The sequence below is a fragment of the Pygocentrus nattereri genome, chromosome 4 (assembly GCF_015220715.1).
Source record: "Pygocentrus nattereri isolate fPygNat1 chromosome 4, fPygNat1.pri, whole genome shotgun sequence".
Lineage (NCBI taxonomy): Eukaryota > Metazoa > Chordata > Actinopteri > Characiformes > Serrasalmidae > Pygocentrus > Pygocentrus nattereri.
This window is the reverse complement of record NC_051214.1, coordinates 49,164,649-49,188,580: the sequence shown is the minus strand read 5'-3', so window position 1 is coordinate 49,188,580 and position 23,932 is coordinate 49,164,649. Positions and strand designations below refer to the sequence as shown.

At 42.6% G+C, this 23,932-nt stretch overlaps 1 protein-coding gene across 2 annotated transcripts; it reads right to left on the bottom strand.

Annotated features, from left to right (window-relative positions):
- Nucleotides 1-3,392: 3,392 nt before the first annotated feature.
- On the bottom strand, nucleotides 3,393-22,871 carry gtf2a1 (general transcription factor IIA, 1). Of its 2 annotated transcripts, XM_017724670.2 has the most exons (11): nucleotides 22,596-22,871; nucleotides 21,075-21,176; nucleotides 18,369-18,522; nucleotides 17,074-17,138; nucleotides 16,044-16,128; nucleotides 15,336-15,469; nucleotides 13,072-13,101; nucleotides 12,441-12,542; nucleotides 11,250-11,537; nucleotides 10,467-10,556; nucleotides 3,393-5,078 (listed from the first exon to the last, which is right to left on the bottom strand). In XM_017724670.2, exons 1-11 carry the CDS (start codon nucleotides 22,623-22,625, stop codon nucleotides 4,971-4,973), a joined length of 1,188 nt encoding a protein of 395 aa, XP_017580159.1. In that variant the 5' UTR covers nucleotides 22,626-22,871; the 3' UTR covers nucleotides 3,393-4,970. The 2 variants fall into 2 exon arrangements, with proteins under 2 accessions (XP_017580159.1, XP_017580160.1); XM_017724671.2 differs by lacking the exon at nucleotides 13,072-13,101.
- Nucleotides 22,872-23,932: the final 1,061 nt, after the last annotated feature.

Genomic DNA, 23,932 nt, shown 5'->3' with positions numbered 1-23,932 from the left:
TAAGCTTGTGCCCAGAGAAGGTGGCAGTGTTTCTGGATCCTGTTTATGGACTTTGCATTTTAGAGTTTTAACTTGTATTTGTGGACGCAGTGACAATCTGTTTACACAGACGGTGGTTTTTAGAAGAGTTCTTGAGCCCATGCAGTGATTTCATGTCTGTTTTTAATGCAGGGCTGTCTGAGGGCCCAAAGATCACAGCCAGCAAATACTGGTTTTTGGCCTTGTCCCTTGTCCCCCTGATTTTTCAGGATTCTGTGATTTTTTTAAGGTTTTATTCTGTACTGTAGACGATGAAAAGCAGACAAACGTTCTTCTTGAATTGTTGCTCTATTTGCCCCCACAGTCTTTCACAGAGTGGTGACCCCTCCTCTTCTTTACTTCTGAAAGACGGCCTGGCTGAGACGCTTTTTTACACCCAATCATGTTACTCACCTGTTGAGAGTTAATCACCAAAAGCCGATTGCTCATCATTAAATTTGCTCATCACTGCATTTTGTTTTATTTATGTTTTGCACAGCATCCCGACTTCTTTGGAAAAGGAGTTGTACAAATATTTGACGTTTTCTCGGCATTGAGTCGTCTCCATCACTGAGATTCTGTAGACATATGAGCCAATGAAAGATAAGGGGGCGTTCCTCATGTGTGTGCTCTTGTTTTATGGAGATGCCATTCTCTGCAGTTCGAATTTCAGATTCAACATTTGATTTGTTGTCTTTGTACTATTTCCAATTAAATATAGGGTTTATATTATTTGCACATCATTGCATTCTGCTTTTATTCACATTTTGCACAGCGGCCCAACTTTTCCGGAAATGGGATTGCATACAGTTCAAATGAAGAGGTATTTTTAGATGTTGTAAACTTATTGGCTTTGAGATTTGACAAATTCCGTAAGTTAATTCTGTTAGAACTTGATTCTTGATGCTTTCTCTGTCATTTTAGAATCTGCTGCAGCTCTGATCATCATCCTGGACTAACAACCAACATCTCTACACTTTTATTACAGCTTTTTACTGATGATCTGAAACATGAAGTGTTTTTCACACATTCCTCGCCAAGCAAGTCAACTTTCTATTGAAAATACTGGTTCCAAACTTCTGAATGTACGGCTCTTCCGACGTGCTCATTTAAAAGGTGCTTAATAAATATATTTGGCCACAGAGAGCAGAAACTGCAGAAACGGACTGAGAAGACAAAACCAGCGCTTCATCTCCCTCCTCTTGCCTGCTGAAGGTCGGGCAGATGATCTGGCTTCCACGGCAACAGATCCCATCAATAAATCATCTGTCAAACTCCTTGAAATTTGGCCTTCAAAAGTCAACAATACACTCTCACACTCCTCGACGCAGCAGCCTCCACTGCAAGCCCGGACCGTTAAATAAGGAGCTTCTTTTGAACATTTCTGAAAAACCTGAATGCACAAACAGCACCGAGCCGAAATCACTTCTTATTCAGCACACAGGAAAATAAGGTTTACAGTCCTATGAAAGCAACTAAAACCTTTACACTTTACACTTACTTTGCAACACAAAAGCCCAAATAGAGGTTTATCTGGAAATACACAAAGCATATTAAATAGCCGATTAGAAATGTCCTCAAACCTTATTAGGACCAGTTCTGGCTCTGTGTGGTTCTGGAGCCCTCTGGTGGTCACTTACTGTAAGGGACGGACTATTTAGTGCCCGACTGCCTTTTTAATAAAGCTTCAGCAGTGTCGAATATGCTTGTGACTGCTAAGTGAGGTTCTAGCATCTTCTTGTTTTTGTCATATTGATCATAAATGCATTACAGCATTGATCACTGTTATAACTATTAATACAAGAATGCAACCGTCCTTAATAAGAACGCGAGTGCATTTCACACAGAGCATCTGGAACCAGACACTGTCACCAACACTTTACTGAAGACAAAACCGAAGTCAAACAAGTAGGAAGTGAAACCCGCGGGCCCGACAGGGCACCTGGAGGGAAAGTACCAGCGTCTGGCGATATCTGAGGGCAATCGCTTCAGAAAGTTAAAGACCGCAACGGTTTTGCAGCCAAGAATTAACAAAGTTAACTGCTAAAATAAGAGCTAAGATGTTGAAGGTGGGGAAAATATAAAGGTTCATGTGAATTTATATAGTTTCATTAATGTATCCAACTAAAGTGAGACCCCTGAATTGGAGGTGAGCACAAATAAGTTAAGTTTTACTTTTTTTAATCCCACCTCCGCATTTAACCCGTCCGTGCAGTGAAACACCACATACACACTAGGGGGCAGTGAGCAGACTTGCCCGGAGCGGTGGGCAGCCCTATCCACGGAGCCCGGGGAGCAGTTGGGGGTTAGGCGTCTTGCTCAAGGACACCTCAGTCATGGACTGTCGGCCCTGGGGATCGAACCGGCAACCTTCCGGTCACAGGGCCAGATCCCTAACCTCCAGCCCACGACTGCCCCAAATATAAAACAGCCATGCAACGTCAACCGTCAAAATAAATTTGGGTCCCACGTTACATTTTCATTACATATGCAACAAAAGTGTAACTACTAATGACTTAGTCACTGTTACAGGTGGATTATAAGAGCACACTATGTAATTACATGTGTATTAACTTCAGTTTTGCCTCATGTAATTACATGAGCATATCAATAGTTGTACTAACCTATTCTCATGTAATTACATGTCATCAGACTGGAACAGCAGGTTTATTTCCAGCAGTAAAAGGAAATTACACAGTACCTATATAACAACTACACAGGGACCGCCCACTTATTACAGTGTAACTTTAACCCTACACTACCGGAAAGCTCCTGTGTAGAAGACACACTTGTGTAATTACAGACTGTCCTTCTGTACCGGAGACAAATTATCAGTAGTGTCGCATTTTATGTGTAGCTATACATTTATTAGACACTTGGTATAAAGTGGGACCTAAATCTGTCCAATTACTTATGAGCTGCCTAAATGGAGAGGGCATTATATATATATATAAAAATAAATAAATAAAACCACCACGCAAACCTCTGTCCAATTATTTAAGGGGCACGAGCTTGGAGGAAAAAAAAAAAAAAAAATCCTGGCAATTTTATATGTTTGTTTATTTGTCAAGATACTTGTGGACCACTAGACTGGAGATTTTCTTTGGATATTTAATAAAAAAAAAATTTATACAAAGTGGAAGGTACTAAAATAAAACCCAATTATTTCTGGGCCAGTGAGGGGGGGTGGGGGGGTGTTATGTAAAATGACCATACAAACTAACTCATTTGTCCAATTACTTATGGACCACCAAATTTGAGGATGTAGGTATATCCAGGACCTCAAAAAGTGCAGTGTATCGCAGGACACTGGACATCGCCAACAACGCCAGGCCGTTTTATTTTCTGCAGATGGCAAAACCATTTGAAAGAGGCAATTTTTAATAATGCTTTAATTAAAGTCATACAAAGAAAAAAAAAGTCCATGGACGTGAACAGATACTAACAAGATGTAATAAATCGGTATTCCAAGCACACAGACTACCAACACACGGTAGTGAATTATGATTATGAACAATAAGAATTTAGAAGTTTCCTCAGAGAATCAGACACCAGTTCCAGCCCATGGTTTATTATAACGATCATAAAAACAAAGCCAAGTGTACAGTCGTCTTTCAGGATTGACTCTATTAAAAAAAAGCTACCATTTTCGCAAATAGATGATAGCTGAAATAATAGTGAAAAGGCACAAACAATAAAATAAAAAGGGAAATGACCAGCAGAAGATAAACGATCCTAAAACCTCAAAAAAGAAAAACAAACTTCAAAGCGACATGATTCATCTTCTCTACTCGACCACAATCCGCATATAAATACATTTATAAATGGACTCGTGTAGCCAAAACCGGAGAATAAAAGTATGAAGAAATGAAAGTGAAGTGAGACGCAAGCAGGTCGTTTTAAAAAGCGGAAAAAACCCGACGTGACAGACGGCAGACGGTGACCTACAGCGGACAGCGGGAAGAAAAAAGGAACACTTTTCGTAAGAGCACAGTGTGGTGCAGTTTCATCCCCGACGCGATGGTGCCTGAGCTTTCAGGAATAAATACAAAAACCTAAACATTAAAACGCAAGTTTGACTTCACTAAAAGCATCGAAAGGGTTCGTCTCCACTACTTAAAAGACGCGGCTGAGCAGCGACTCCACACGCACACAAAGACACGGCGGGTTAAAGCCGATGGGACTACAGCATGCTATGGTGTCCACACGTCACACCGACAGTGCAAACCTTTAACCAGCCGCAAAATACTGTATTAGACAAAAACTCAAGCTGGCATCTGAGAGCAAAGAGCTAGTCTTCTAATTGGTTTACTGGAAGGAAAAAAAGATGAAACCGTTTTTCTGCGAACACCACAAACAAAGATCGCACTAAACTGGATGCCTGCGGTCATTTTAGTGTTTTGTTGGAATCCAAATCAGGGCAGAACATGAAAAAACAGGGAATGCGAGGACATGTATGCGGTCAGCTAAACCCCAAGTCCAGGATCAGCGTAAAACGGGAACCCAAATCTATTCAGTACTACATTACAGCCAACGACAGCACACGGGAATCTAAAAGTACACACCAGGGAGGAGGAAGAGGAGGGCTTCACAGCTAGTTCGAGGCACTACAGATCTGCTCAAGACAGCCTCTACTTACACTTTTGTTCATTGTGGGCGTTCAGATTTCACCGTTATGAAGAACAAAGGACTTCAGTCCAAAAGATGATCCAAAAAAAAAAAAAATGAAAAGAACTCAAATTTAAAAAAAAAAAAAAAAAAAAAAAAAAAAAGGGCCGTCATTGGAGATCCACTGAAACGCGAGCGACGTACAAAAGGGGCTTCGACAAAGCATCACCCAACCGTACGGCGGACGTCTCATCCCTAAACCACGTGCATCTCCTGAAGGTTAAACAGTCCCAGGTCTCGAGTTTTACGCGTACGTCTGACAGTCTGTTTCGTCTCCGCTGGCTTTACCACTCCGCGTCTCCGATGGCTTTGGAGAAGACGTAATCGCGTCCGTTCAGGTTCATGATGCCGTCTTTCAGGTGAAATTTCCATTTGTTCTTACTTCTGTGAATCTGGAAAGAGGAATAAATAAATAAATAAATAAATAAATAAATAAATAAATAAAAAAAAACCATTGCATGGCTGAAAGATTAATCAATTTTATATCAAAATCACACGATATCCAAACCAAGCTGCACCTTCATTACATATTTAATATTTCCACATGACGCAAGTTTTAGCTCCAAATTAAAAACCAGACCAATAACAGAGCTTGTGAACTGCCTGCAGAGAGGCTGGACCAACCAGAAGCGACAGAACCCCACGTTCTGAATGTGTGACATCACAACCATCTGTGTGTGTGACAACCACACCACACAACTTAGTCTGACACGTCACGCCAGAAAAGGAGGATATTCTGCCACATTCATACTGGAAATGTGTTTAGAGAGAAGTGTTGGAAATACTGACCACAAAACTGCAATTAGGGATTTTCCAAAAATTGTTTGGAATCATTCAGGACCCCACACAGCAGGTATTATGTGGGAGATGGTCATTCTCAGCAGCACTGCTGTCTGATCCACTCACACCAGCACAACACACAAACCGACACCACCACGTCAGAGTCACTGCAGTGCCGAGAATGTCCCAGCAGCCAAACAGCTGCTCTGTGGGGGTCCATGGGGGTCCTGACCACTGAAGAACAGGGTAACAGAGTATCAGAGAAACAGATGGACTACAGTCTGTAACTGTAGAACTACAGAGTGCAGCTATACAGTAAGTGGAGCTGATAAAGTGGACAGTGAGCGTAGAAACGAGGAGGTGGTCAGGATGTTACGGCTGATCGGTGTACATCCTTCTGAGAACCATTGGGAGGAAAAAAGAAAAAAAAGTGCTTTGTAATTTGTGATTTTCTGTCTTTCAGGCATAAATAAAACTTTACCATTTAGACTTAATTCTACAGAAACAGTGAACTTCTTCAGAACTAGAAACTTGGTTAGTCTTTCATTGGTTTGCGTGTTAGATGATGGTCCAGGAAGCAATTTCCTCGTTTGGTAACGCAGAGAAACATCTTGCATTTGGTGCATCTCATGTACGTCTTGTTTTTACAGCCCTTATTTCTGCATGTTTGCAATCCACCATCTCTGGCATGTGCATGGCTCCATATTTACGCACAGATGGCTCTGGTCGTGGAATCTTCGTTTTTCATTGGTGGCTCTAACTCTTCACTTGCATGGTTGTCAAGGTCTGGAAAATCCAACAGCTCTTCAGCCAGGTGCAATCTGAAGTCTAAGTACTGTTCAGTTTCCTATGCAGGTCAATTCACGGCTTTGCCATCAGACTTGTGCTGGATCCAGGAATTTGTGATGGCAACATCAACAAAAAGTGATCCATCACTCATGTAGCTCATTTCTTGGTCCTGCTTGACATTCGGTAAAAGCTCAACATTCGGTCACAAAGCCCATGTCATTGTACTCTGAAAATTGCTGGTCTTCTCACTTGGATGTGTGCTTTGTCTTTGTTGGACTATCTTGTACAGCCAGGACCTTCAGGACCTTCAGGACCTTCAGCCTTTTCCAGCAAAGCATCCATAAAACTGACTGATATGAAGTACTAGCCAAAGAACAGCTGACTTCCTGTGGGAACAGATTCAACCATACATAGGACTGCTGCCGACCCAATGCCCAGTCTTTAGCCATTAAAGTCTTTCGTTGGTATACTTCAAAGTCCAGCATCAGACCATCCGGAGAGGACAAATACCTTCAAGCCAGTCGGGTATGGCTTGTTACCTGGAACAAACTGCCTGATTGGACAGCAGCCTGTCAAAGAAATGATTTGCTCATCAATGCAGAGCTTTCCTGGTTTTGAAAGCCTAAGGCAGCCTTGCTTCACTGCGTCAAGAAGGAGCCTGGCTTTCCAAAGAATGTCTATTCTTCGTTTCCCCATTCACATCAAGGTCATTTACAATTTTCAGTGAGTTCCTGAGCTTGAAGAACCCATTTCTTGTCATTTTACTACTTATAACTGGCCCTTTTTTTGGCCCAAAACATCTCGATTCTTGGACGACCAAGGCAGGCCTGTGAACTGATATGCCAAACAGGACCTTCATGTCCTGTGGAGTGGTGTTCAGAGAAACTCCTCTAGTCTGCAGCTCCCTCTGATTTGTGAATGTTGCCAAGTCTTTAAAAACCTTGCTGTCATATTGAGAAAAGTACTGAATTGGACTCCAATCTGCACGAAGTGTAGGGTCATCTTGATATCAGGAGGCCTAGACAGCACAATCTGCTCGCGGAAAAGCAGAACTGTTTAATGAAATTTCATTAATACCATTATTATTCATTTACCCTCCAAACAATTTGATCTGATGCATCCGAAATGTTACTTTTATTCACTTTAAAACTCCAACCAATCTGATCACAATGTAATGTAGTTAACAGTCCTTTAATTAATTAATAAACCTAACCACTCATCACAATGAAAGTCGTTTTATTTACTGTACTTTCTGTGGCCGAGTGCATTTTGTGCTGCCATTGGTTCAACAACGCCGTATTTATATTTTTATTGGTCATAAACATTATTTATGGTAATCCTAAAACGAATAAAACATGAGCTAGTCCTGGCCCACAAAGGACAAGGGCTCTCCTGCTGGTCTGCGTGATCTCTTCTGATGAGCTACCCGTCTCTTCAGGTTTAAACTCATCCTCAGCATTTTCCCCATCTGATCAATCAGTCTGAATCTCCCTCAATTATTTTGTACAAGATCTTCTCTGCCTCTATTCTGTCTCCTAAAACAATATTTTAAAACATTAGTGACCGTGAAGGACATTATCTTAGTGTCCACTATAGTGGACATCTAGAATATGGTTATTATTTAATGTAAAAAAAAAATAAAACTGCTCTTAGACCTCAAACGGTTCCCAACAACCTCAAAAGCAATAACATGAATGCTGTAGTAGTGAGAAAAAAAAAAAGAAATTCCATAAAACGTGCTTGTTGATATGGAGGCTATTTTGTTTAAACAGGCAGTGGAATTTGTCAGCAACCTACCCAAACGTGGCATCACTGGAAAGCCCAGGATGTCCCAGGAATTATTAGGGTAACTCAAACGGGTAAAATGATTGATGCAGAAACACAACAGGCTGGGTCTCGGCAGGTTATCCTTCATCTTAAGAACACTGCCAGGTTACGCTCCTCTTTCCCATCCTGTAGCTGCGCCCCTAATTCATGCATTTATTACTTCCTCTCCTGCCTGCTGCAACACTGTTCATGAGCTTCCCGTCTGCGGTCTGAAGAAGCAGCAGTAAGTCCAGAACTCAGCTGCTAGGGCCCTTAAACACTCCAGACCACGAGAACATAACTGGCCCTCAGATGTTTACACTGGCGCCCTTGTCCACATCCAAATACACTATAAAATACTCCGGGTTTTTAAGTCCTGATAGTGTGGCACCTCCTCTCCTTTCTGCTCTTGTTCATACACATTCACCTTCACGTTCCCTCTAGTCATCTGACGCCCAACTGCTTTCCGTCCCACCCTCCACTTCAGACGACAGGGCTTTAGGTAGGCATGAACCGATATGGGAATTCTGGCTCAATGCCCATTATCCAACATTTTCCAACACAAATGACGAGCTATATTACTAGTAAAGTCTTCCATCTCTGTATTTCTTAATTTGGCAATATTGCACCGTCTCTACAGGAGGCAGCTACTTCATGCATTGATTCCCCCAAGACTAGATTACTAATGCTCTGCTGTCCAGACGTTCCAGCAAAAGCCTCAAAAGGCTTCAGCTGTCCAGAGCGCTGCAGCCAGAGTCCTCACAAGAACCGGAAAATTTGACCACACCAGCCGAGTTTTATCAGACCCACAACGGTTGCCAGTTGACAGGAGCAACAGCAAAAGTTTCCGGATGCCCTAGTCTCAAACAGCTGCAGACACGAGACAATGATGCGCGTGAAGTTTCAGGTTGTGTTGCAGCAGAAAACGTTGCCGTTGTAGAACAACCCTGAAACTCAAGCTTTCACACTGATTTACATGGTTTCAGTCCAGTCTCTCCAGCACAGCAGGCAGAGCTGAAACCTAAACCCTAGAGAATGCAGGCAAGAACAGCTACATAAAGAAAAACCCTTTAGAAATTTTATCAATATTCTATAGAAAAATGTAGATTCACTGGTGGGTTTGAACAAGATAAATAAAATGGCTATATCTGTGTTGTATATCTGGTGACCACTGGTTCCCATCACCACTGTAAAGAAATGGCAAAGTCTAAAACTCTCTACAAACTTTCACACTGAATTGAACTTCAACATTTTTGCATAATTCCTTTTGATATCGGTGGAATTCCCCTTTGATGTACATTGTTAAATGCTCTTCAAAACTGAACAGAAGCCAACATACAATATTTGAGAACTTCAGCCAACAAGCTCAAACACATTGCCCAGCCCTACTTAAACCACCAGAAAATCCAGATCAGGTTTGTTCTCTCGGTGGTATCTAGATAGATTGAGACAAACAAGCTCTCCCATTGGTTAGGACTTCAGGAGCTGGACTGAAGGCCTTACATGTTAGATTAACAATCAACATAATTAGACAGTGACAGAAGTCAATGAATCACCTGACTTACAACAACAAGATCCATTTTACAAGGAAAAAACGGTCACTAGACTTGGGGCGTCCAAACCTGTTCCTGTAGATCTGCTCTAGACCTGAAGTTCTAGATAAGTCCTGATAAGTCTACACAGGTTGTAGTTAAGATTAAGTGACCCTTATTAGTCCCAAAACGGGGAAATTCCACCTCCACATTTAACCCATCCATGAAGTGAAACACCACATACACACTAGGGGGCAGTGAGCTCACTTGCCCGGAGCGGTGGGCAGCCCTATCCGCAGCACCCGGGGAGCAGTTGGGGGTTAGGTGTCTTGCTCAAGGACACCTCGGTCATGGACTGTCGGCTCTGGGGATCGAACCAGCGACCTTCCGGCCATGAGGCTGGTCCCCTAACCTCCAGCCCACGACTGCCCCCAGTGTTAATTCCTAGGAATGGAAAACAGCAGCAGCAGCTCTATGCAGGACTCATTACTGAAAGACTCGCTGTAAAACTGATACGCATAAGCTCAGCCATGTCACATCAATCATACTTGGTATCTTTTCAAAGCTGCAAATTTGTGTTTGAGCTTCAACAGCCAAAAAAAAAAAAATTATTACTAAATATTACAGGGCTGCTAGTAGAAATCATAGTTTTCATATTTGACCAAGTTTAACAATTGATGTCCTTAAGTAAAGGTCCAGCTCTAATAGTTACAGTTCTCCACTTCAACATGCTATTCACATGGTTATATATAAATAAAAAAAAAAAAAATCAGTTAATAATTACAATAAAAGCACAAATACATATCGACCCAATTGAAAAGTAAAACTGGCGACTCCGATTGGACTGATGAAGCTACAGGTCAACATCCTCACCTTGTCGTACTGACACACCACCACGTTCTCCGTATCGAACAGCTCCTGGTCCTCCTCATCACTCACATCATCTCCACTGTTTAGTGGTTCCTGTAGGGACAAAGGTGATTTACACTTAACACTGATTCTTATAAAGCAGTGAACTTTAACCATCCCAGTCTGTGCTCTGATCATCGTCTCCTCTCTGCACTCAATTCAGTTGGGAATTACAAGATGGCGAAACATTGGAAAATAGCCAGGGAAGGTCTTTGGTCACTGCTGCTAGGTTTATATGCCTGACCAGTGCAACTAACAGGGGCTGCCCCTTCAAATGAGCTAAAGCCGAGTTTCTGCCCATCTACCTCCGACTTCTCAACCGTGTTTGACAGCGTGCTCATGTTAAGCCACGCGTTTCGCTGCAAACCGTTCCCCTCGCAGAAAGTCAGTACATGAAATGGTTATGAATTCATAAGAATACATTTTATGATTGTTTTAAGATTTCAGAGCCGAGAGGTACATGCAAGCATATTTTCCCCACTGTTACCATTTCAGTTAAAACTCAGAAGGGATGTTTAGGTTCACCGGTGGTTTGGATAGTAAAACAAATGGCTATGCTTGTGTTAAAGCCATGGTGACCCCCAGTTCCCATCACCACCACTAAAGAGTCTCAGATCAACCAACACTAAACCAAAGACCGTTTCCAGGGCTCTTCCCACAACTCAGCATTTGACTGAACTGTTGGTCAGTACATTCTCTCCTCGACTCTCCACGATGCAACACAAGCAGCAGTTTCATTACACACACCTCTTCCACCTGGCCATCCTCCCCGCCATCTTTATCCTTGTCTTCATCTTCATCCTCATCATACTCATCCTCCTCCTCTTCATCTTCCTCAGAGGAAGTGTCTCCGGCGCCATCCACCTGCAGCATCATGGGGGGCTGCTGCTGGGCAGCCTGCTGCGGCTGCGTTTGCGCCTGCGGTGCTGGTTGCTGCTGCTCAGGCTGTGCTTGAGCCGATGGCTGAGGCTGGCCTTGGGCCTGGACCTGCGCAGCTCCCTGACCCGCCTGAGTAGCCATGGCTGCCTGCATGACCTGAAACAAACAGCAACATTCACATTATATTTAACCAAACTTTATTATTATTATTTTATTTAAAGAGCAAAAGACAAAAAAAAATAAAACAATAATCAACAACAACCAACAAGACAGAGAGACAGAGAGACAGAGAGACAGAGAGACCCACTGTAAGGGGGTCCAAAAAAATTAAATAAAAAATTTAAATAAAAGATTTTAAATGTTTTGAATTCACCACTTCTGAACCATCGTATTTGCATGTCTCTGCCTATTGAGTCTACAAATGCTCAGCCCTGACCGCACAGTGAAATAAGTAGGTTCACACTCCAAGGGCTTTCACTGAGAACAGAGGGCACCCAATCAGAACAGAGCTTGCTTACATACATCAGTCCTAAAGCAAGTAGAAATTAACTGACGCATTTTGGTATGTAATGCTACACATTACATGTGTGGTGGACTTCTAAACGTAATACTTTAAGACTTTAACACCAAATCAAACGGAACGCAAGTCGAAATTTGGGTAATGCTTCACTATTCAAAGCAGAATACCCATTTCGCCTCGTCTGCACAAATCCCCAAAATGTACAACCACCACAGTTAAAGCATGAAGTGCTTATTTTTATCTGCAGTTCTGCTGCGTTTTAAACCCTGGAGTAAAACCAGATCAGGTCCCATCAGCCTGCAGCTTTATGACTAATCATTACCAGAAATCATTACCAGACTGACGATATCCGATATGTAGAGTTGTTCAAGGAACTTTATTAGGAATATATATATTTATTGAAATATGACAAAATACGAATTAAAAAAAAAGAGACCAATGACAACTGGATGGGTGTGGCCTCATTATACAAGCAAACTTGTTAAATCTTGGCAAAATTCTAGCAAGAGACTGAGGTGGAAAGGTGAGGAGATGCCCACCTGAGCGTTCTGCTGCACTTTGCCCCCGGCGAGGACGATCTGCTGGGGCTGGATGATCACCCCCGTCTGCTGAGGGAGGCCACCCTGCAGAGGAGCCAGGACCTAAAACACACATCAGCACAAACCAGAGTGTCCTCACGGTGCCCCTGTCAGCTATTTTAACAGTTCCCTTAAACAAAACCCCTGCCTGCAGAAATGACCTCAAAGAAAAGCCTTCATTCCAAACGGTCATTGGTCATCGCCGGTTAACGTATACACTTCTGTCCAATCACAAGGCGGTTTGCTTCTCTATTCATCACAAAAATATTATATAATAATACATAAACTTCAGAGAGAACAGGATGTTAGTGGAATTGTTTGCTATCCGGCGTCGACCAGAGGAGGATAAGTTGAGCCCTGGTTCCTCTCAAGGTTTCCTCTTCTGGCTCTTGGAGTTTTTAACTTACCACTGTTGTTCTTCAAACTTCTGAAGTTCTTCAAACCCAAACACACCCCCCTCCTTTAGAAAAACTACTGCTTAAAGTGCCTTGCACAGAAGGGAACCAGACATTTTGTTTAAGAAAGGATGCAAAGCAATGTCAACATGCTGCCATCTTATTGAAATAAGTGCGAGTTGAAAATATTCAAGTACCTGGAATCTGGATTGTGTTGCAGGGATGCGCTGAAAAAAAGGCGATAAAAACTTAAAAACTACAAAAACTAACAAATCAAATCAAATTTATTTGTAGTGCTTTTACAACGGATGTCACAAAGCAGCTTCACAGAACTCCAGAAAAGACAGTTTTAACAAGAAGGTAAAACCCCCAGGTGAGCAGGCCAGGCGGCGCCAGCGGCAAGGAGAACCTCCCTCAGAGCTGAGGAAGAAACCTTGGGAGGAACCAGGCTCACCAGGGGGGACCCGTCCTCCTCTGGTCAGACTACCTACAGAGTTATTATACTACTAATATTAATAGCAGTAATATTAGTAGTAGGAATAGCTGGGAGTCCATGAGAACATCAGTGTAGGGTGGGCAGCTAGTCCAAGGCAGGTGGTGGTAGGAACAGAATTGTGCAGCTTCAAGTTTGAGAGTTTAGGAGTTTTTTGTTGGTCTAAGAAAAGCTGGCGCCATGCTAAGCTCAGTCCGCCGTGTTAAGTTCAGTGATGACAGCCCTGCTGACCATTTCTTAGTATTGGAAAAATAAAGAATTATCATTTGAAACACTATTTTCTAGTTTCTATTGTTTAAAGAACAAGGTTATGAGTGATGACCACTCTATTCAGAGTGCTTTTCCCAGCAGGTCCGTGTGGAGTGAGGCAGTGAGTGTGTGTGTGTGTGTGTGTGTGTGTTTACAGCAGTACCATGAAAAGTTAATCTCGTTCAGCAGTTGTTGCCAACTGTGTGTTTTATTGCTAACGACTCTGAAATCACACATTGGGTCATTTTATTAAGCCCTTAACTACCATAAATTGTACGACCAGCTGGGAAACGACCACTTCAGCCCCAGACTCTGATGCGCGCTGTTGTAGTTATTTGATTAGACAAAGTATAAACACTGAAAATTGCTATAGCGCTATAGCACACGAAGGGAAAGCCCTGACCTTCACTATACGCTAGACCAGGTGTTCTGCTTTATGAGAAAAATCAGCATAAAACTAATTTATGCTGTATACAGATTAAATTAATCTACAGCCCCCCCCCACCCACCCACCCCTGGGTGCTGTAGGTGTGCAGTAAGGAAAGATTCTGGTTTTAGTGAAACAGATTATAGATCCTCACTTTGTGGTGCAGGTAGTAAATAAAATGGGTATATTTGTGTCGTCATGGCGTCCCCTGGCTCCCATCACCACCACTGTAAAGAAATCTGTCAATCATGCACTTGGCAGCTTTCTCATGTTACGGCACTTTTGCTGCATTGTAGAGTATGTAGTATGTATGTATGTATGTAATATGCCAATTTAATTTCCAAAAGCTCTGTTAAAACCTGAAGGGAAATCCCAAACACATTTCAAAATTTCTGCACAGTTAAGATGTAAACAGTGAGTGGTTTGGCAAGAAATGCTCCGTTCTAGACAAACTGAGTCGGAACTTTTCACAGTGGTGGCGCTGGGAACCAGACGTCCACCTCAAAGCTCCCTCACAACGTTATTACACGAAATGCTATGAATACGCTGCCTGATGTCTGAGGCATTGTTTTGACTGTTGAGAAAATTTTGACCTTAAAACCCATTCATGACAAAGGGATACTTAAGATGCAGGGCACTGTGATGCAAAAAAAGTCCCCAAAAAACACTTTAATTTAAAAAGTTTTCCACTATTTTACCACCAACGATCCATATAAAACTCCGAAGACACGTGTAAGGTCACTGGCGGCTTTGGACAGAACGTCTATATTTGTGTCGTCATGTCAAGCCTTGGTTCCCATCAACACTAAAGCATCCCGAACCATTTCACACCAAACCACTCTGAGTCACTGTTTACACCTCAAACACTCAAATATGCATAGATGCTGGAAAAAAACGTAAGACGAATTCCCCTTTGATGCATTTTTCAGTAATTATTCGGTGGCTCAGCTGGCTCAAATGTATGGTCATCTTTAATCCGCCCACAAAACTAATTAATCTAGTAAGAGACGATTAAAAGAGACGTTTCTACAACAATCCCACCGGTTAAATACAATAAACGTGGTACTGATGCAGGACATCACCCAACACCTTCAAAAGTTTAGTTAGGTTCACGTGTGTGAATTCGCGTCTCGCTTTGTTTTCTATAAAATAGAATCAAATTAAATATGTAAATGAGTTTTTACTGTTACTGGGGGGCTGTTACCATGGTAATTCAAACAGGGACGGGGTTAATAAATGCCAGCCTATCCAAGTTGGTAATATTTACATATTCACACAAGGTTTTGTTGTACCTGCTGAATGACTGGGGCCTGAACTCCACCTGGCTGCATCTGGGGCAGGACCTGCTGCTGGACCATAATGGGCTGTTGAGGTTGGATGAGGTACTGAGCTCCATTAGCGGCCCTCACCACCTGCAAGATCTGACCTGAACGTCGAACACAAACATCACTTAATCCACCTTAATCTGCAGCTCAACAATCCAATTACTCTGAGACGCTAACGACGAAGACCTCTGTCCAGTCAGACCTAGTGAAGACAACTTGAGATTCAGAGAGGCTGAAAAAATGAGAACTTCCATCAGTGCTAATCCAGTTAGACGGTCGTATCTTATGTAAAACCTCAAGTTAATACGACTATAAATAAAGCACAAAATCCTACAGACAACTGGGTAATAAGCATTTTGGTTGACGATGACAACAACTAGTAGTAGTAGCAGCAACATTAATCATCAAATTCCAACTATAATTAATCCATCATTACACTGCTGTGTGAACTAAATAAATTCATGGGGGTGTTCAGAAGAAATCCAGCCAAGCTTCGTTTCACAGAAGATATGAGAGAAATCACATCAGTGCATCACTTGGCAAATTAACAGCATTAATCTGATGGGGTGCGCGCTCTCTCTTGCACATTACCATTTATAATAATAATAATAATAATAATAATAATTATAATAACGCATTATAGTACTGTTTCAGATATGAGCACAAGGTTCTTACCTTGACTGGTGATGAGCTGCTGATAGGGTCCAACACCGGCCACTCCTGTGGGCAACGCCAGGGTTGCCGCCGAGGCAGCTGCACTCTGTTAAACACATCAACACACCATAAACGAAGGCCAAACATCAGTTACACTCCAATGCAGAAAACTCATTAAATCCACCAAAAGAACCAAAGTAGACTGAAGCTACAAGCTACTGACAGTTTAACTACAGCTGCTCCAACTAAGGATTTCCTTTGATGCGTCAAAAGGCCCAACCTTCATGTCCAACATAATAAATGCATAATAAATCTTTTCACATTCATCTCGGACACATTAAGCGCTGCGATGACCGAACAAATCAGTAGCGTCAGAGAGAGGTGTCAGTACTTCAGCAGCACAGACTGGCAGAAGCCTAATGAGTGAGTCTCTGCTCTGAGACCCAATGCTGCTCTCTCCCACGAGAGACTTGTCCATCTATGAAAGACACAGCAGCTCAAACTCTCCCCCCACCCTGAACTACACACCTGTAATAATGCACAAAACACTTCGAAATTCAATTCCAAGAACGCTGCCGGAGAACAGAGAACAAGGCTGAAGTGCCAAAGAAAAGTTAAACATCCAAAAGTTTAAAGAAACCGAAAACACAAGCCAAAGAAGTGGTCATGGTCGAATAACGTGCCCTTTTTACACCAAGCTTGAACACATTCAGTGATGAGCCATCAAAACTTTAGCTCCCGGGATGCCGGCAAAGACGATATTCCATTTCTCCGTTTACCTCTGAATGACGACACCATACAAAGCATTTTCTGCGCATGCGAGTCGGGTTAGGATAGGAGTGACCTGTTTAGACTAGTGTCGGATATAGATCACGTTGATATTGTGAACAGCCCAACAAAAAAAATCTGATTTGAATGGAAAAAAAAATGAATAAAAATCTGATTGGAACCATTTCTTAGTGGCGTGAACTCCTGCACTAAACACTCCTCAGCTCACTCCTGTTTTAAAGTAATCCGAGTATGGAAGTTGACGTGCTGCTGATGTACTCACCATGCCGGTAGCGGTCATGTGCTGCAGGATTTTGGGATCCTGTACGATTACCTGCTGCTGTGGAGCTGAAAGGACAGCAGAACGCACAAAGAAGTCTAATAAGTTCAGGCAAATTTGAGAGTGAAACAAAAAAAAAAAAAAAAAAAAAACCGGGAATGTCGGTACGGTCTCTAAACACCCTGCTCAAAAGTATAAACACTTCCCTGAAACCATCTGGGTCAAGAAACCAAAGGTCACACATTAGTATCTGGAGTGACCATCGTCCTGGAGCAGTGACCTCTAAGAAAAATCAGTCTTCAAATAATTACTGGACTTATATTTATTCACTTATTTTTAAGCTGCTGCAAAATGGGAGTAAAACCTAATGTGCTGCATTTATATTTGGGATCAGTACATCGCTGCTGTCGGATCAGAACCTCGTATCTCCAAAAACGGTAACTTTACAGGAGAGGGAAAAAACACTGTCAATGGAAGTCAATGGAACCAGACGTCCGTCATTTTGGCCCGTTTGTTTTGATCCACCCATCATGAAATTTATACACAATGTAAAAATGCAACAGGCATTTTCAGATTATGTCAAACTGAAAAACGGCAAAAATGGAGATACCAGGTTTTCCTCCGACAGCAGCGAAATATTAAGAATCCTCCTCATTACTATATTTACTTTAAAAACAAAGCATCTCAACACTCAGCGAGCTGCGCATCACTAATTTTCCCTCGGGGGAATCCCTACGGCGCATCAAGCGGAGTTGATTAGGCGAGTCTCTGAGCAGGACGGGATCAAGTCAGAAGAAGCGTCGACTTCAGCAAAACACCCAAAAATGGCAGATAAAGCCGTTTAAGCTGTAGCAGTAATAATAATACTTTAACAGAATTACTCCACTAGCTCACCATAACTCACAGAACATGAAAAAAGAAACGAATTCAAAACAGTAACTCATCACTACTACTTACTATAATAAATCACTTATTATGACATTAAATCACTCTTAGCTAAACAGTCAGAGAGAGTCTGTAAATAGCATCATGAGATATTTCCACTATGCATGACATGCCTCATGACAGCTTTTCTGAGATTTAATAAGTTGATGAAGACCAATAGAAGCTACACTGCCATATATGAAATTAATAATAATACTAATGATCTGTATTCAATATTTTACTGCACTAAATCTAATTAAACAAGGGGGCAGTCGTGGGCTGGCGGTTAGGGAACTGGCCCTGCGACCGGATGGTTGCTGGTTCGATCCCCAGTGCCGACAGTCCATGACTGGGGTGTCCTTGAGCAAGCTGACCTTGAGGGGGTGGAGGCAGGAGGACCTGCTGTGGCTGGCTGGGCTGCTGGGTCTGCTGAACCTGCTGGACCTGCTGCTGCACCTGGAGAGCTCCCTGCTCCTCCGTGTGGAAGCCGTCCACGGCCTTCGACTGCATCAGCTTGCTCTCCCACAGCTGCAGCACACCAGAGAACACTTAACACCGACTACGCAGGCCACGTCACACCTAACAGGAACAGCTGTTGATGGCTCACTGCCTTTTGTCTTTGTCCCCACCCCCGGGAAGCAGGTAGAACCACTTCCAAGTCAGGGTAGCCGACCATTTACACGCTGTTAAACTACTACTACCACCAATAGAAACCATTTAAATCATAATTAACATTCAGTACTTTACTGTTTTCTATGTGGGGGATTCTCAAAATGAGGTGGAATCATTAAGACGAACTAATCGAGACCTTTTGACCCCAGAAGTCCTCCTTTTAACCATTACAGTGAATTTTTAAAGCTACCACTGATTCTAATTAAAATGTGTTGTACTATTAATTTTGAACAAGTTATGAACATGAATTGTCCAGTTGTGCCAACTGCTCTGATAAATCTCCAGAGCCAAGCGGTCAGCAAATAAAGCCCTGGTTAAAGAGGCAGCGGTAACAAAGACAGGAGCAATATAAACAGGAGGGCTGCGCAAAGGCAATCAATCAAACTTCAAACTGAACGGCAGAAAGCTCGTTATTGACTGGGGGTGGACTCCAACATGACTGACCACACAGTAATTTATACAGCAGACTGCTTCTAAAATTACAGTAGCCAAACAAGTTTTACAAACTATCTGGTGATCCTTAATAACACTGGGATTAGAGCCAGATTCAGGATTATGCTCTGACTTCAGACTGAGAGTTAAGCACTATTCAGACAGGATCCGTGGGGAAGTGGAGCGAAGCAATTACTCGATCCATCATGTCAGGACTGGCTTCTTCAATGTCCATAAATCTGATGGCATTTACCTGCCACACAACCAACTACAGATATAAGCCAGGTTAAATTAATCCCACGCTGTAATCAAAACATAGGAAAAAAAACAATCCATGATAGAGAAGACCCAAGGTTACATTAATCTGCCACAGAAACAAATGGCAGAAATAATCTCAGGTTATATTAAATCCTGTGGTTAAAAAAAAAATGATATTAGTCTCAAAACATGATGCCGAGGTTATACTAAACCTGCTACAGAAACAAAACCATAGATAATCCCAGGTAATAATCCCATGCTACAAAACACGCCATAGAACTACCCCCAAATGATGTTAATCCTGCGATAGAAAAAAAAAGTAGAAATAATCCCAGGTAACATTGACCCCGTGCTATAACCCAAAACTTCGAAAGGTTATATTAATCTCACAATATAAAGCAAGCCATAGAACGGCAGCCAGGTTATGTTAACCGTGCGATGCAAACACATCAGAAATAATCCCAGGTTATATTAATCCTGTGCTACAGCTCTAACCTTTGAAATAATCCCAGGTTATATTAATCCTGTGCTACAGCTCTAACCTTTAAAATAATCCTAGGCTACATTAATCCTGTGCTACAGCTCTAACCTTTGAAATAATCCCAGGTTATATTAATCCTGTGCTACAGCTCTAACCTTCGAAATAATCCCAGGTTATATTAATCCTGTGCTACAGCTCTAACCTTTAAAATAATCCTAGGCTACATTAATCCTGTGCTACAGCTCTAACCTTTGAAATAATCCCAGGTTTTATTAATCCTGTGCTACAGCTCTAACCTTTGAAATAATCCCAGGTTATATTAATCCTGTGCTACAGCTCTAACCTTTGAAATAATCCCAGGTTATATTAATCCTGTGCTACAGCTCTAACCTTTGAAATAATCCCAGGTTATATTAATCCTGTGCTACAGCTCTAACCTTTGAAATAATCCCAGGTTATATTAATCCTGTGCTACAGCTCTAACCTTTAAAATAATCCTAGGCTACATTAATCCTGTGCTACAGCTCTAACCTTTGAAATAATCCCAGGTTATATTAATCCTGTGCTACAGCTCTAACCTTTGAAATAATCCCAGGTTATATTAATCCTGTGCTACAGCTCTAACCTTTAAAATAATCCTAGGCTACATTAATCCTGTGCTACAGCTCTAACCTTTGAAATAATCCCAGGTTTTATTAATCCTGTGCTACAGCTCTAACCTTTGAAATAATCCCAGGTTATATTAATCCTGTGCTACAGCTCTAACCTTTGAAATAATCCCAGGTTATATTAATCCTGTGCTACAGCTCTAACCTTTGAAATAATCCCAGGTTATATTAATCCTGTGCTACAGCTCTAACCTTTAAAATAATCCTAGGCTACATTAAACCTGTGCTACAGCTCTAACCTTCGAAATAATCCCAGGTTATATTAATCCTGTGCTACAGCCCTAACCTTTGAAATAATCCCAGGTTATATTAATCCCTAGTTGTACTACAAATAATCCTGAATTGCATTATCCCGAGCTGATTAAATAACCCCAGGTTATATTACACCTTCAGAGCGCCACGTAGACGTCTGGGGTGAACTTACTGACTGAATTTAACGTTTAGGTCTCCCTATGGAAAACAGAACATCTAAGCCAGGTACTAGATAGTAGATATTCAGATGAATGATGCCAGTCTGAGTCATGAACAGGGACAGAGTGGACCGTATGAAGCGTCACCAGCTCATTCACCGTTTTGAGCTCCATGAGAACCTGCTCGTCCACGCCTTCGTCCAGGAAGAGCTCCCGCACTTCGTTGATCACATCTTCCATCACGCTTTTATAGAGTTTAGGCTGGAAGGAGAAGCGAGAACAGATGAACGCACCGCTGGAGCGGCCTGCTTACAACAGAAAGAACACAAAAACACAACAGTAACGGGAACGGTCCCATTTAGAACCAGGACACCGGTATAGAACCGTGCTTAAATAGTTCTCTGCATAGCAAAATGGTTCTTCAAACTGCTGGACATGTTAAAACGTTTCTGTATAGAATCGTTACATAAATATTAATTTATTATTATTTTTTATTTTTTTTAAACCTGATGACTAAACGGAACCTTTTTTGGTACCACGTAGAAACGTTCTCAAAAAGGGGTCAACGCACTCAATCTGAAGAACCATTTCACCATGCAGAGAACCCTTCAAGCACACAGACGGTTCTAAACAGAACCATCCCCTGTACTGAAGAACCCCCGCACCACCCAAACCCTTACACAGAACCACTCCCCTTCAACCTGCGGAACCATTTCACCACACAAGAGCACATTTAAGCATGCGAATATGGTTCTAAACAGAACAATTTAATCAGGAACTCTGTTGTTAAAGAGTATATTAAGCACGAGAAGAAACGTGAGGGCTTTCCGAGTAAAAAATAAGGCAAAAATAAGAAAAATAAGCCGGGGAAGTGACCAAGAACGGCAACGAGGCACTGCTTTCGCCGTGTCCAGTCCCCGGTGTCCAGTCTCCCTCCCTCCTTCCTCCCTCCTCCTGCTATTTAAAGCTCCGGTGGTGACGTGGCGCGGAGCTGCGCCTTCCCATCCCGGCCTGGGTGGATATTAGGGCGGCTGCGGGGCCGTATATAACCGGGCTGCTCGGGGAGGAGGGTCAGAGGAGCGGAGGAGCGGACTCCAGCGCGGACTGCCTCTGTCTGCCTCGCTTTGCCCATTTACTGCCTTGTTTGGGCGCAGGACTGGGGGAGGGGGGTTAATGTCTTAATGTAATGTAGAAAATGTGCAAAAGCAGCAACGACTACACAAACACCCGTGAGCCCGTGTCACTGCGTCCGTCAACCGCTCTAGAGGAAGCGGAGCCTCCACGCCTACAGCCAGCCAACGCCGGAGACCAACCGCAGCACTAATAACGACAGTAGTAACGCCAATAATAATGGCAAAACTGAGTGATTATAATATGGTAATAACACTGCTACTGCGTCTAAAAGAGGCCTGGGCACTTTTATTAGAGGGAAGGCCGAGCTTGGGTTACGTTGGCTTCCTATTCTCCAGCCTCTGGCTCGGATCTCTCCGTTCCACCTTAAATGGTGCAGCGGTTACACTTGCACGCCCGAGGCGCCCGACCGTTACTGCGCCACCATTTAAGGTGGAACGGAGAAATCCCAACCAGAAGCTGGCGAACAATCAAGCTGCTTTTTTTGACCGCTTTTCTTGCCCCCCAGGACCCTTCCCGCTCCCTCCCGCTCCCGGTTCCGCTCCTTACCACCGGGTTAGAGTTAGCCGAGCTCGCCATTACCGCGGGCGGAGCGCCAGGCACGCCGAGCGCGCGCCCCGCTGCAGCTCTGATTAAACCCTCAAACCCCGAGCGGCCGCGCGCATACAGGTGTGTAGGTGAGGCCGCGCGCTGTCCGGTGGTGTGTGAACACGGTGGTATTTGGACTGTGTGAGGAGCGGGTGCTGGTGCCGGTTGTGCTGCGCGGGTCCGGGCCCTGTCCCCCGCCGTCCCGCCGCCGATCGCCCTGCTCCTTTATACACACACACAGACCTGCTGCGCATGCGCCGACTACAGAGCGCGGCCGCGTCATAGCGTCGCGAGAAGAGCAGACGCAAGAACCCGGATGGTGACGCGCAGACGGGGTAAAAAAAAAAAAAAAATCAAAATAGATCAACAGCAAAGAGTGAAACAAGAACAAAGCATGAAAAAAGAGAATAAATGTAAAATGACGCAAGAACATATGAGGGAAAATAAGGCAACATTAAGAAAGTCATAATAATAATAATAATAATAATAATAATGGAAAAAGTGAAACTAACAGTAAAATACTGACTATAAAATACTGTCATTATTGTAATAATAACAATAAAACATTGATAACAATAACAATAAAAATAATAATGATAATAATGTTATTCAAAGTTTTTTTTAAAAATAAAAGTACTTAAAAAAAATGAAATAAGAAATTAAAAGCGATAATTATGTGGCAGAATAATGAAAAACAAATGAGAGTGATAAAAATAAAGAAAAACTGATAGTAAAGAGGAATAAAGCTGTGCTAACTGTAAAAATATAATATTAAAATTTGGGAAGTATTATGTGCTAAATTTTCTGTTTTCTGTATTTCTTTGCTTTCTTGTGCTTAAAAAACGCACATGTTTTTAGACCACTAAACAGGCCTGCGGAGATAAACAGTCCATGCTGGGCGATGATGCTGACCTGATGCTTTTAAAAAAAAACAACACAGCAGTGCATATTAATGAGTAAATACTAGTCCTAACGGCACTTCACCACATGAGGGCAGCACACAGCACGTTGACAACGAGGTCAGCAGGGACCCCTACAGGCCTTTTACACACAAACACAGAATCTGACCCAGTAATCACAGCTGAGACAGAGCCGACCTCTGAGAATAACAGAGCTGATCTCAGAGTAACAGAGCTGATCTCAGAGTAACAGAGCTGATTTAAGTTAACAGCTGGTCTCAGAGTAACAGAGCTGATCTCAGAGTAAAAGAGCTGATTTAAGAGTAACAGAGCTGATCTCACAATAATTAGAGCTGATCTCAGAGTAACAGCTGGTCTCAGAGTAACAGAGCTGATTTA